Genomic DNA, 13,814 nt, shown 5'->3' with positions numbered 1-13,814 from the left:
GGCCAGCGTGGCCCCAGGCCTGGCGACCAGCCAGTGGACGGCCAGCTGGGTAGCTGGCACCACCTTCTCCTCCCGGGCTCCTGGGCCAACCCACAGCTCCCCTCTTGGGGCCATGGACAGCCTACCAGACTCCCCTGGATGGTTGCCCCCGAACTCCACCATGGAGCTGCTCTTCCGGCCCGCTCCTACCCAGGGCCCCACGGACCACGTTGAGGGGCATGCCAGCCTCCCCACCAGGGACACACCACCAGTACCTCTGGATCCCGCGTGGCCACAAAACTCAGACCTTGGACCCTCCGGCTCCCCAGACCTGTCCTCGGCCACCACGCCGGCATCTCTGAAGACCCCAGCCTGCGGTGAGTGGCAGGAAGGGTGCGTCCCAGGGGCCATGTGGAGCTGCTGGTGTGTGAGCTCCCTTTGGCAAAGGCTCACGCAGTCGTCCAGTCCAGGGCAGTCCAGCAGCACTGGGTGAGGCCAACCCAGTGCCGTGCAGCTCTGTCCCCTGGCGGTCGGCTTCCGATCTAGTAAGGGTGAGAACTTTGTCTCCCTACTTTTTCTCCAGCCCAGTCCTCCCCCTTCCTAAGCCTCCCAGTTGCCAACAGCTAGAGCAGGAAGCTGGGCATGTGTTGCATTAAGTGCCCTGAGCACAGGGCGCATCCCCCCAGCAGGGTTGGGCCCCCAACCTTTCTGTATGTCCCCAGAAGTTCTGCATCCCCAAGCCTGCTGCAGCTCCCCCAGCAGCTCTGTACCCTTCCAGCCGTACTGACCCCCGGCAGCTCCACATTACCCATTACTTGTAGAGGCTTGAGCCATCACCAAGACCCCTGGGTGATACCCCAGGAGACAGGCAGCCACTCTGTGCAGGGAACGGGCCTGGCCCTGCGACTCCCACGGAGGGAGGTGGCCTTGGCATCCTTGTGTGAGCTCACTGAGCTCGCCTGGCCCTGGATTGCATCCAACTGTTAAATACAGCTCCGTTGATGCATTTCCTCTGCTGCACAGGACTAGATCCAATACTAAACTCTTAAGCCCACGTAAATTGCCCAAATCCCCTGTAGGAATGGTCTGTAGCCAGCAAAGCCCACCATGCTGATTCCTTGGGAAGTCTGCCCAGGGGTTGAGGGGGGCAGCTGCTCTGAAGGAGCCACCCAGAACCTGCTCAAGAAAACTTTGTTTCCAGAAGTCCCGGGACCTCAGGGGTGGACACAGAGCAAACCTAAGGGGCAGGGGTGCCATCCCTGGGATCCCAGGGCTCAGGGGCTGTCCAGGGACTCTGCATCCACATGTGCAGCTGGCAGCTGGGGGACTTGAATCCCCTGGGCTGGCCTCCCCTGAGGACTCTCATGTCCCCGTGGCGAGGGGGGGGGGGGCGCGGTTCCCCTTCCTGTCTCCTGGGAACGTTGGACTGATTTTAATCAGGGCACTTATATTCCACTTCTCAGCTCCCATGCCCATCGGAAGGGTCACCGTCTCCAATGTGACCAGCACGGGCTTTCACGTGGCATGGGTGGCGGATCTCACCCTGCGCCCCACTTTCCAGCTCACCCTGATTTCTGCGCGGACCCCCACTGTGCACCTGGAGAGCCGGAATGCAAGCCTGACACTGTCTGGCCTAGAGCCTGGCGTTTTGTACCTGGTGGAGATTGTGGCCAAAGCATGTGGAAGAGAAAGTGCCAGAGCCCACCTGAAAGTGAGGACAGGTAAGAAGCTTCAGAAACGCTTTTGCCATTGGTTCTTAAAGGGAGAAGAAAAGGCATGAAAAAGATTTTTGGTGGGTTAAGGTTTAAAATAGCTGCATGTACTTGTGGATGTCGGATTCCATTTTCCTCTCAGTGTAGGAATGTCTGGCTCACTTCATACTCAGCTGGTGTTCAAAGGCCACACAGGTCGGGGCTCATTTCAGGGACAGGTGGAGGACAAAGAGGCTGCTTTGCAAAGTGCTCCAGACTCTGCAGAGGTTGCAGACGCTCGCTCATCTGTGTCCTTGTGGGTACGTGGCAGGGAAATGGGTGCAGTGCAGGTCTATCCATTTCCTGTGACCATCCTCACTCCTAACAGACCTGGACTTGGCTTTCAGGAAGGATGATGATGGACAGATCTGTGAGTGCCCCCCTCCCCACTCACTGAACCTGGGGCCGCAGAGTAAAAGGGAGGGGAGTACAACTGAACAAGTCAAACATAAGGTGGAGCTGGTCCTTGTCGATAGTTATATATTCAGATAAAATTCCTCTTTTCTCGGGCTTCCCTGGTGGCGCAGTGGTTGAGAGTCTGCCTGCCGATGCAGGGGATGCGGGTTCGTGCCCCAGTCCGGGAAGATCCCACATGCCACGGAGCGGCTGGGCCCGTGAGCTGTGGCCGCTGAGCCTGCGCGTCCGGAGCCTGTGCTCCGCAATGGGAGAGGCCACAACAGTGAGAGGCCCGCGTACCACAAAAAAAAAAAAAAAAAAAAAAAAATCTTTTCTCCTCATTAGCATTTGTCATCCACATATCTTCTTGAATGTCCAGCTTACCTGAACAGCCAAGGGCAGACCTGATGTTGCAGATTAGTCCTCAAATCTTGGGCAACCATCTAAGAGTTGAAAACAGGGGTCTTCGAGATGGGGTGCACATCCCTTGGGAGATGCCTTAGATGCCCCATTCGGGGATGCCTAAGTCATAAACGTTTAGAACTTCTTTTTATGTGCTTGAAAATACGAATTAGCTGTGAACTGGGATATTAGAGAGGAGATGTGGGTGACGAAGGCAAGTGCAAGTTCATGGCGAGCTGGAGAAGTGGAGGTCGCTGCTGGCCAGACGGTCAGGCAGGGCAGCCCCGGAGGAGAGCTGGTGCTGGGCTTTCATGTACATCTGCCATCTGAAGGTCTCACCCGTGCTTGGAGGGAGGAGTGGCCCGCGCGTCTGTGTGACCCCAGCCTGAGATGGGTCCACGTCTGCTCTCCCCTGTGTACCTTCCTGCTCCTGATGGCTTTTAGGTCAGGCCACACTCTCCAGTTGTTGCCATCCTCTCTGCAGGCAGGCAGGAGAGAGACGCAGGGGCTGAGCTGGTCCTGCGGCCCCTGGAAAGGCCTCCCTCTGTGCCCAGTCTCTGTCCCGTCGTCCTCTGGAGCTGGGGGCTGTGTCTGTGCATACCAGGCGCTGTTCCTTCTTTACAGAGTGCAAATCAGCCTCAGTTTGATGTTCTTCCTGGCCAACGTAAAAATACTATTATTAAGATAGAGATGATACTGTGCTACCTGATACCACTGCAAACGTGTTTATTCTCCATCCTGCAGCGGCCCAGAAGCTCAGTGGAAAAGTCAGAATAGCAAACGTCAAGTATTTAGAATCCTTCCGCAACGCAAGCAGCGAGGAGTACCAGGCCTTCCTGGAGCTATTCTTTAGGATGGTAAGTTGGTGGAGTCGGTCCTTATTTCCTCTTGGGATGTGAAGGAGGGAAGTGGTAGCATCCTAGTGGCAGCCAAACGGGACCCAGACCTGAAGGTGCCATAGACTTCTCGTTTCTGAAGGAAGCTGGGACTTCCAGCTCTGGTGCAGTGCCTCTGTGTCCTGGATCTGCCATTAAACAGACACATCAGTAGGTGGGAGACACACCTTTTCCTCTGCTGTATCCTTACTTCACATTGTCTCCTGTTCAGTGAAACTTCTTTATTGATGCGGGACCCCGTAGAGCAGAAAGCCTCCCCCGGCCTTAAAAAGAAAAAAAAAATGAAAAATTGAGATCTATTTCACATACCGTAAAACTCACGCTTTTAAAGTGCATGATTCAGTGGTTTAGACTGTATTTGCAGAATTGTGCCACCATCACCACCAGCGAATTCCAGAAGGTTTTCATCCTCTCAGAGAGAAAGCCATTAGCTCATCATCTGCCCTTGTCGCTGCCCCTGGAACCAGATATGTGCTTTCTGTCTCTGTGGATTTGCCTGTTCTGGGTATTTCATAGAAATGGCATCATACAATATGTGACTTTTGTGTCTGGCTTATTTCACTTAGTATAATGTCTTCAAGGTTCATCCATGTTGTACCAACATCAGAACTTCATTCCTGTTTATGGCTGGATAGTATTCCACTGTATGGACAGACCACGTTCTCTTTATCCATGATCCATTGATGAACATTTGGGTTACTTCCATTTTTGGCTATTGTGAATAATGCCACTATGATCCGACCTTAAAAAAATTCTTTTTCCTATTCTTTGCAGTGCCCTCCGCCAACCCACTGGCATTCTTTGGGATGGTATATTGTTACAATTTAGTTAGAGGAGCAATCTCAATATTCTGTTTGCTAGTGGTTAGATTACCCTCTGATGAACAGAGAATGCACTTGTCATGATCTTGTTTGCATAGAGGACGTCTCATACACTTTAGCTTTTCCTTGTTCTGGGGGTTTAAGACACAGGCTAGAGAGAGCTCGGCAGCGCCACCTATTGGTGGAGTCATAACACGGTGGCGCCTTAGCAATGCTGGTGGCCGCGCTGTTCGGTGATTCTGAAATCAGGTCACATAGCTCTGGTGGTCCCATGAGGCAGCTTCACTGCTACCCCAAGTTCCTGATTAATCTCTCCTTTTAAAAACTTTTCATTTTTTGCCTATTTAGGGGGGCAGTTTTTGTCTGTCTAGAGTTTCAGGATAGCAAATAATTATGCAACTTAACACCTATGTAGGACATTAGGACACATTTTGGGAGGTTGTGGGTTAATGTGTCACTTTTTGTCAGTTCCTAGAAGGGGCCTGGAACTTCGCTTTGAGACTGGCTTGAGATGCAGATAAAAGTGATTTTAACCCAAGACTCTGGCAGATCCCTCTCTGGAAATCCCAGAGAGAAGGAGAGACAGAGAGAGAGAAGACCAACTCTTCCAATGATAAAGGTGGCAGCCACATGACTGCAGGTGGTTCTGGGGTCTCCTGGGCATCTGCACCCCCTGATGGGTGACGACAGACTTGTTCACACTGGCTGTCCCAAGGCTGGGAATCCACAAGCCTGTGCCTTGAACCTCATGCAGTTCAGATGCAGACCAGGTTTTCTCTGTGAGGGCAAACCGTGGAGGTGGGCTCTTCCACAGCACATTTGCATTATATGCACCACTTAAAGCTCATTACAAGATTGGGTAGCTTTCTGGGCATTTTGGCCATGATGGGCTAGAATGGAATAATATGGTGTGTGATGTAGGATTCTGTCCAAATTGATGGAATAAAGAACAAGGCTTTTAGAGGCAGGAGCTATCTGTCTCACTAGGATGCCCACGGGGAAGCAGTTTTCGGAAAGGCAGCAGGAAGAAAGGAAGAGGAAATGTTCTGCCGTATGCGGGTCATGAGGACTGTCCTGGAAAAAGTGGAGTCGGAGAGGTGGTGTCCCTCCCTAGGACCACTTGCTCAGCCCTGCCCTCCGGGGCTCTGAGCTAAGAGCAGCAGATCCTAAATGCCGCTGTGAGCCCCCTACCAAGTCACAAGCCCCGTAGGGTGGGGCTTTGGCACATAGCCCCATGTTGACCGGCTGGCTCTGGTTGGGGGACAGGACTCCATGTCTCAGACCCCACCGGCATTCGTGCTGGGCCTGGGGACTCAGCAGAACTGACCTGTGGCCTTGATATCTTTCCCAAGGCCAGCGCTGCTGCTGGCTGCAATCCCCAGAGGAGCCACCTTAGGACGAGGACCCCGTTTCCCCTCTCGGCACACGGTTCTTCTCACCAGACCTGTTTCTCTAAAGGTGCGGAATTCCTTGCCAGCCTCCATGCTTCAGCACCTGGACACAGGTGGGGTGCAGGTGGAAGTGACCCGCATCTCCAGAGGCAGCGTCGTGGTGGAGTTCAACTTGCTGGTCATCGCAGACGTGGATGTCCGGGAGGTGTCTGCCACGTTCCTAGCCGCCTTTCAGAATGCCTCTCTGCTGGAGGTGGTCGGAGGTGACCCCTTCATAGTGGGTAAGCAGAGGCTGGACCCCGATGGAGGCTCGCTCTGCAAGGGGAGGCAGTGAAATCCTAGCCACTGGCTTTGTTTCTGAAAGATGCGCCTCCTCTTGAGGGCTTCCCTGCATTAGATGAAAATGTGAAACAGATAGGACCCTCATCTCTCTTATTGCTCCTATGTTGTTTTTTTTTTTTTTTTTAAAGGTTTAAGGGTTGAAAAATCTTCGGGTGAACCTGCAAAGTTCCCCGGGGATGCTGCATCCTTTCTGCAGGCTGCATCCTGCCCCTCCCTCCTTTGCTGCTCTTCCATGGGCTGAGGGCAGACAGGTCCCTCTCTGCTGTCAGACTTCCTCCCAAGCACAGTTTCCAAGGAAACTGTGGAAAATCGTAGGAAAAATAATTGAAAAGAAAAGCAGGGAGAAAAGGCAATTTAGAGTCTCTTCTCATATTGTATTAGTCAGCTGGAGTTATAACAAAATACCACGGATGGAAACAACAGACATTTATTTTCTCACAGTTCTAGAGGCTGGGAGTCCAAAGGTCAAGGTGCCGGCTGATTGTGGTGAGGGCCCGCTCCTGACGTGCAGGCGGCCACCCTCCTGCTGTGTCCTCACATGGCCTTTCCTCTGTGTGTGTAGAGGAGGAGCGCTCTGCTGTCTTTTTTTTTAAGAAGATGTTGGGGGTAGGAGTTCATTAATTAATTTATTTATTTTTGCTGTGTTGGGTCTTCATTTCTGTGCGAGGGCTTTCTCTAGTTGCGGCGAGCGGGGGCCACTCTTCATCACGGTGCACGGGCCTCTCACTGTCGCGGCCTCTCCCGTTGCGGAGCACAGGCTCCAGACGCGCAGGCTCAGTAGTTGTGGCTCACGGGCCCAGTTGCTCCGCGGCACGTGGGATCTTCCCAGACCGGGGCACGAACCCGTGTCCCCTGCGTTGGCAGGCAGACTCTCAACCACTGCGCCACCAGGGAAGCCCTGCTGTCTTTTTTTATAAGGACATCAGTCCTGTCAGATCAGGGCCCCTCCCTAACGACCTCAGTTAACCTTAATTATCTCCTAAAGGGCCCACCTGCAAATGCAGTCACACTTGGGGTCAAGGCCTCAACACACAGATTTTGAGGACACACAGTTCAGACCCTAGCACATAGCATGCCTGAGAATAAACGATAAAAGGCTTATAATTATATGTATGGATAAAATCAAAGACAATACAGATGAATATTTTTCTGATCTTTGGAATGAGAAGGGTTAAGCCTGCAGAGGAAAAGCCTGGACTATTTGACTCTATAAAAAGTTAAAGCTCTCATGTCAAACAAAACAGTCACCATTGTAAAGCAAGCAGTGAACCAAAAAGTAATTTCAACAATCTGATGAAGAATTATATCCTAAATAAAGAGCAATCACACACACTGGTAATAAAATACTAAGAACTCAATAGACACAGGCACAAAAGACCCAAATAGACCATATGTGAAAGATGACTCCCACGCGACTAAGAAAGATGGAAGAATCAAAGGAATTCCCATTAAAATGAGTTACTCTTTTTGCCCATCTACAAGGAATTTTTTTTTTTTAAGGATAATCCTGGTAGTGAAGCAGCCCCTGCACACAGCACTGGGAGAATAGGATTTGCTCACACTTCCTGGCATTTGTCAAGAGCTTTAAAAATGTTTCATCCACTTTGTTTTTTGGGTTTTTTTTTACTTTGTGTTTTTGTTTTTGTTTTTTTAATTTTTAGTGGAGTATAGTTGATGTACAATGTTGCGTTAGTTTCTGCTGTACAGCAAAGTGAATCAGTTATACATATATACCTATCCACTCTTTTTTAGATTCTTTTCCCATATAGGTCATTACAGAGTATTGAATAGAGTTCCCTGTGCTATACAGCAGGTCCTTATTAGTTACCTATTTTATATTTAGTAGTGTGTATATGTCAATCCCAATCTCCCAATTTATCCCTTCCTCACCCCCTGGGAAACCATAAGTTTGTTTTTTATATCTGTGACTCTATTTCTGTTTTGTAAATAAGTTCACTTGTACCAATTTTTTAGATTCCACCGATAAGCTATATCATATGATATTTGTCTTTCTTCCTTCATGTTTTATCCTGCTTATTGCATGTAACACATGTATCATAGCACTTATAGGACTCCATCCTAAGGAAACAGAACTCAGTGTGGCCTATTGTTTACATGCAAAGACATTCATCTCAGTGTTACTTTAAAAGCAGAAGATTGGAAATAACCCAGAGTCCCGTAATAGGGAAGATAGTAAGTCAGTTTTGGTAATCCATGCCATGGACTGTCAGGCAATTATTAAAAATGAGGTTTGCTGAGATAGAAAATATTCCTGACCCAAAGAAGTGGGATGGAAGCTGGACTCACATTTGTGTATAAAACGTGATCTTAGCTGCATTGCAGTCTGCCTTTCAAAAGGCAGGAAAGGAATACACCAACATGCAAACACTTACATCTGGGAGGTGGCCTCACGGGGGGATTTTATGTTCTTTGCTAAGCTGTCCTGGTTTTTATCCATTTTCTGCAGTAAAGCCGCATTATGGTTCATAAGGTAAGTAATTGAGCTTAGAGATGAAAGCAAGTGTGTGCCGGGGTCCCTCTGCCTGATACCAGGGTCCAGGTGGGGCCCATTGGTCTCCTGGTCTCCAGGGAGCTGAGGGGTTGCTGAGCTGCCTGCACCCTCCTCCCCCCCATCCGCCCCCATCATCCTCCTTCCAGAACAGCCCCTGCAGACTTCCTGCCACCCGCTTCCCACCCCCATCCCCGGCAGAAAATCGGGGTACCGCCTTGTCTCCCGAATCCTGCAGAACTGGCCATCTTTGCTATCATTTGATAATTTTAACCTTGGTTCCCGAGATGCAGGCTGCCTGTAAACAGTGGGCAGAGCCGCGATGCTCAAGCCTCCTGTGAGGTTTCCTGTCTTGTTTCCTAAACGCTGCAGATTACGATGAGTGTGACAGCGGGGAGGACGACTGCGCCCCGGGCTCCTCCTGCCGCAACAGCCTGGGGTCCTTCACCTGCAGCTGCGAGGGAGGCACCCCCGACCTCCCCGTGGAATATTCTGGAAGACCCTGCGAAGGTAATAGTCTCAGGATCCCTTGTCTGGAATACGCTCAGATAGTCTGTTCTTTGAAGGACATTCATCTCCAAAGTGCGTCTTTTCTAAACGAGATTGGCATAATTTTATGTCTTGGGCAAGTTTCCGTGTGTGTGCACACGTGCAAGCATGCATGCGTGCACATGTGCATGTGTGTACACATGTGTGCACATGTGTGTGTGTGTATGTGTGCACATGCCTGTGCCGCCCCATCCTTCCACATCCCTCCAGCCTTCGGGGTGGTGCCTCATCTTCGAGTGCTTCTTCTGATGCCCTTGATGAGGAAATACACACATCAACTCAGGTGCGTCCTCTCAGATGCTAAAAGATGATCTTGCAAAGCATACAGCCTGTGTGACAAATGACACATGACATGGAAGCATTTCTACTCAGACCCACTGTCCACGCAGCACTTTTCCCATTAAATGGGGCCTTCGTGGATTCACTGTTGACCCTGAGATGGCCCCTGCCATCCAGAGATCTGCGGTCAAGTAGAGGAGACATGTTTATAGGAGTGAACACAGTGTCTGAAGGAATATGGAATATGCTCTACTTGAGGCAGAAGCAGGAGGCCCCGAGGAGACTAAGTTGTTTCAGTCCTGTGAGTGTAGTCAGGAAGGCTTCCTGGAAGAGGTGTCTTCAAGCTAGTCTTAAAGGATGGCTCAGACGGCACCAGCAGAGGGGGCTGCGGTGGGGCAGGGTGTGGTGGGTGGGTGCAACAGTAAGAACAGAGATGTTGAAGGCGGGCGTGGTCCAGGCACGCAGCGTGGGCTGGCTGCAGCGTGGTGCCTACAGGAAATGGGGGGGGGGAGAACCCCGCCCAGCGAGGCCGGGTGAGGCCAGCTGAGAAGGCTGTGAACGCCATGAGCAGGGCTTTGGACTGCATCCTGGGGCCGGGGAGCCAGGTGAGCAGCACCTTGAGATGAGAGGGCAGGTGCCGCGGCGGTAGGCAGCAGAGCCGGGCCATAGAGGAGGCTCTGGGAGGGCTGAGGCGTGTCCTGGGTCTGCCCTCTGAGGATGGTGGATGCTCGTACAGAGCCTCGTGTTCTTCTAGAGGTCGAAACCCAGTGTGCTTTAGGGAAGCAGGAAGCTGGAGTAGGAACAAGGGATGCAAGGATCCAGAGAGTAAACTTCATTAGCCCACATTAGAGATAAGACTCAGGGGCCCCCAGGGGGATGGCTGATCCCAAGCCCATGGGTTCAGCACACGCCCAGTGTCAGCCTGGGAGAGTCTGGGAGGGCCGGGGTCCCCTCAGTTCCCCAGCCACGGGGGCCACGGTGAACCAGGGTAGGCCCAGCTGCCTGGCCTGGCAGGAACAGGCAACACGTGTGTGTGTGGGGCTCTGCTGGCATGTGCGACCCCGGGGTGCGCTGATGCAGGGTGCGGAGTGGTCCGTCTGCTGTCTGCCCCCTGCCCCGCCCCTGCCCTGTACCACGTCGCTGGCCAGGCTCACATAGCTGTCCCGAAGCACAGACCCACCCTATGCCTTTGTCTCCTCGTGTCTTGCAGGCAACTCTCCTGGCAACACACCCCAGGCCCCCGGCCCAGAGAAGCCCCCTACCCCAGCAGGACCTGGGGCTGCTTCTGTGCAGGGTGCCCGCCCAGCCCCCCAGGGCCTGTCCCCACGGCTGAACCTGACCGGGGCCGTCAGGGTGCTCTGTGAGATCGAGAAAGTGGCCATCGCCATCCAGAAGCGCTTCCTGCAGCAGGAGTCCATCCCTGAATCCTCCCTGTACCTGGGACACCCGTCCTGCAATGTCAGCGACCACAACAGCACACACGTGATCCTGGTGGCTGCGTGGGGCGAGTGCGGAACCGTCGTGCAGAGCGTGAGGCCGGGCTCAGACCCACCATGGGGCGCGGGGAGGGGGCTCCGGGAGTCTGGATCTCGATCCGGGGAGGGTCCGCGTGTGGCCTGGGGGGCCGGGAAGACCCTGCACCCCAAGGCCTCTGACTCTAAGTGCAGAAGGACCCAGCCAAGGGTTAGAATAGGACCGAGCTCTCACCGGGAACCAGGCTGCACCCTGGTGCAGGGATTCTGGTGGAAAGTCAGGGTTGACAAAAGCCTCCCAGTGATTTTGATGCCCAGGCGGGATGGAGAGCCAGTGGGGGAGGAGAAAGGGCAGGAAAGCCGGGAGCCTGTGCGTGAACGTGTGTGCCTGTGTACACGTGTGCACGCATATGAAAACATGTCTGTGTGCATGTGCGTAGGTGAGTGAGCATGTGTGTGTGCATGCATGCACGTGTGCACGTGTATAAGAACGTATCCGTGTGCATGTGTGTCGGCGAGCGCACGTGTGTGTGTGTGTTTGTGCAGAAGGTGTGAATGGTTGTGTGTGTCTGTGCATGGGTGGGGATGCCTCCCCGAGTGCTGGGGTGAGTCTGGGCTGGGGGTCCTGGGTCCATGTCAGCATCTCTGGTTTGCAGCGTCCATCACGTGGTGGGCTGATGGCTCCAGGTCCTGCGTCTTCAAATGCTGCCTCTAGGCCACAGTGACGCTCCTGTACCCCTCACCCCCCACCCTTCCCGCTCCCCACCCTTGGCCACTGCTTTCAAGGCCACGCCAGGCAGACGGGCAGCACCTTCCACGGGTTCAGCCAGCGCCGGGCACGGGGGGAGAGGAAGCAGCATCGGGCGGTGTCATCCCTGGAGAGACGCAGGGTCCTGGCACAGGAGGTGCCATCACCCAGTGGAGCAGGGCGGGGCTGGGCTTCCTGGGCCCGGGGGTGGGGGGAGGGGCCTTCTGGAAGGAGGCTGAAGTGGTCCCAAGGGGTGTACGGGGTGTGCACCACGACCCCAGGGGGCAAGTGCAGATAGCTGGAAGAGGGAGGCCAGACATGGGGGAGGATTTACAAGGTGGAGGGTGTCTCAGTGGCTCTGGCCAGTGGGACGGCTGGGCCCTGGGTGGGACGGCGGCCCGAAGGGGAACGGTCTCCTGTGGGAGGTGGGCTGGGAGAGGGTCTCAGCAGGGGCCCGGCCATGGCACTGTAGGGAAGGTGGTCCTGAGGGATGCTGTGCTGCTGGGCTGGGCGGGGGTGGGGCTGAGGGTCTTCGGCTTTGCTTCCTAGCACAGGGGTGGAGAGGGAACCGGGCCTTGAGGACCCCAAGGACCTGCTGGCTGGGTGTCTAGCCCCCTCATCACCCCCAGGCCAGGTGTTGTCACCCACGTTTAACCAGTGGGACCTGGAGGCTCACCAAGGTCTATGGGGGCGGCGGTCAAGGTCAAGGTCAAGGTCTCCTGGCCTCTGAGGACCAGCCCTGAGGCCTCTGTGACTCTGCCTCTCCAGGGACCTCGATGGCACGGGGTGGGCAAGGGACCCTCACCCTTAGAGGTTCTGGTTGGAGCCCTGGGTGAGCTCCCTCATGGGGCAGGTGAGCCCAGGCACTGGATGGGCTAGGCTTGCTGATGACCCCAGGTCAAGGGCACAGGGAGGTGACATCGTGGGCTGAAAGGCTCAGAGTTGGCGTGGGCTTCAGTAGGAAGGGCCCTGGGGAGGGGAGGCAGGGGACACAGGGCATGGGGGCAAAGGCAGCTCCAAGGTACCAGCCTGCCTGGAGGCCAGACCCAGGGCGAGGGCTGACCAGGCAGCTGGAAGACCACGCGCACCTGTGGGCCCGGCTGGCTGCTCTCAGGCGTGATTCCACCTTCCCCTTGACGGGAGTGGGGTGGCCCTCAGACCCACACACAGGGCCACTGGGTTGATGGACTAACTGGGACGGTTCCAGTGACCACAGCCTTCGTCAGTCCCCCTCCAACCCCTCCAGCCAGCACAGCTGAAAAATAACCAGGGTTTGACTTCTCTTTCTTAAAGATTCCTAAGACTCTCACCTGGAGGTGAGCCCACGGAGAGGGGGCGAGCAGCCATGGTGGGGGGTGCGGAGTGCGGGGGGGCCGCAGCTTCTGGGCGACTTCAGTTCTGAGCCAGAGTCTGCACACAGGCTGGCGGGGGGCGGGCTCAGGTGTGAGCAGAGCTGCCGCTGTGGTTCTCCGGTCCACGTTGGTGCAGGACCTACAGACCTCAAGTGAAAGATGCTAGAAAATAAGACACTCTTGCCCGCAGTGCTGAGGTGCGATGGGCTGGCCAGGCTGCCCTCGGGGGAGTCAGCACCTCCTACACGGAGGCACAGACACAAGGCTGCAGGCGTCGGCTCTCCCACTTGCTTGTTTTTCCGAGCTAGACAAACACCTGGTTTAGCAATTAAATTCAGTAAAATTCAGGGTCCTTTCAGAGCAGAGGGCAATTCAACTCTTATGAGTCATCCAGGCCCTGGAAACCACAGGAGCTCTTCTGTGTTTTGAAATTTGTCAAAAACTAAGATTCCCCCTGGAGACTTACTTATACAAATACAACAGATTCTGTACGGTTAGCGGGTTCTTCCTCCTTTTTGGGGGGAAGGGGGTTAAATTTTATTGACCTCCTTGTTTTTAAAAGAAGTTAAATTTAAGGTCTCATCTCTCAGTTTAATGTACTATATACATCAAACTATGTTTCATACTATCTACGTTTACGTTAAATTTAGGGTCTCACCTCTCAGTTTGATATACCATATTCAGATGGTTTAGAGTATGACTGGGAAGAGAGAAATTAGCCCGTGCCCCAGAGATTCACGAAGTACAGAATCATCTTCATAAATACGTGTAAAATTCTTGTGAAGATAGCAGGGGACTGTCCAGGTTTTCTGAGGCAGTTTCCAAAGTGAGTCAAGGCACATAATGTCCACCACTGTGAGGGCACATGTTCTAAACTTGGTGCCTCTGATGCAGCCCATCCGAGATGTGGCTTCATGGCTATTGTAA

The 13,814-nt window shown here is 53.6% G+C and overlaps 1 protein-coding gene across 1 annotated transcript in view; it reads left to right on the top strand.

Annotated features, from left to right (window-relative positions):
• UMODL1 (uromodulin like 1) overlaps nt 1-13,814 on the top strand; it is a 61,301-nt gene that overhangs the window by 34,616 nt on the left and 12,871 nt on the right. Inside the window, exons 12-17 of the mRNA XM_060099722.1 lie at nt 142-356; nt 1,443-1,700; nt 3,273-3,385; nt 5,704-5,917; nt 8,860-8,997; nt 10,526-10,845. Of these exons, the coding sequence (XP_059955705.1) occupies nt 142-356; nt 1,443-1,700; nt 3,273-3,385; nt 5,704-5,917; nt 8,860-8,997; nt 10,526-10,845 (1,258 nt within the window). The remainder of the gene's footprint in view (nt 1-141; nt 357-1,442; nt 1,701-3,272; nt 3,386-5,703; nt 5,918-8,859; nt 8,998-10,525; nt 10,846-13,814) is intronic.

The sequence above is a fragment of the Mesoplodon densirostris genome, chromosome 5 (assembly GCF_025265405.1).
Source record: "Mesoplodon densirostris isolate mMesDen1 chromosome 5, mMesDen1 primary haplotype, whole genome shotgun sequence".
In the NCBI taxonomy this organism is placed as follows: Eukaryota; Metazoa; Chordata; class Mammalia; order Artiodactyla; family Ziphiidae; genus Mesoplodon; species Mesoplodon densirostris.
This window is presented reverse-complemented; position numbering and strand designations above follow the sequence as displayed.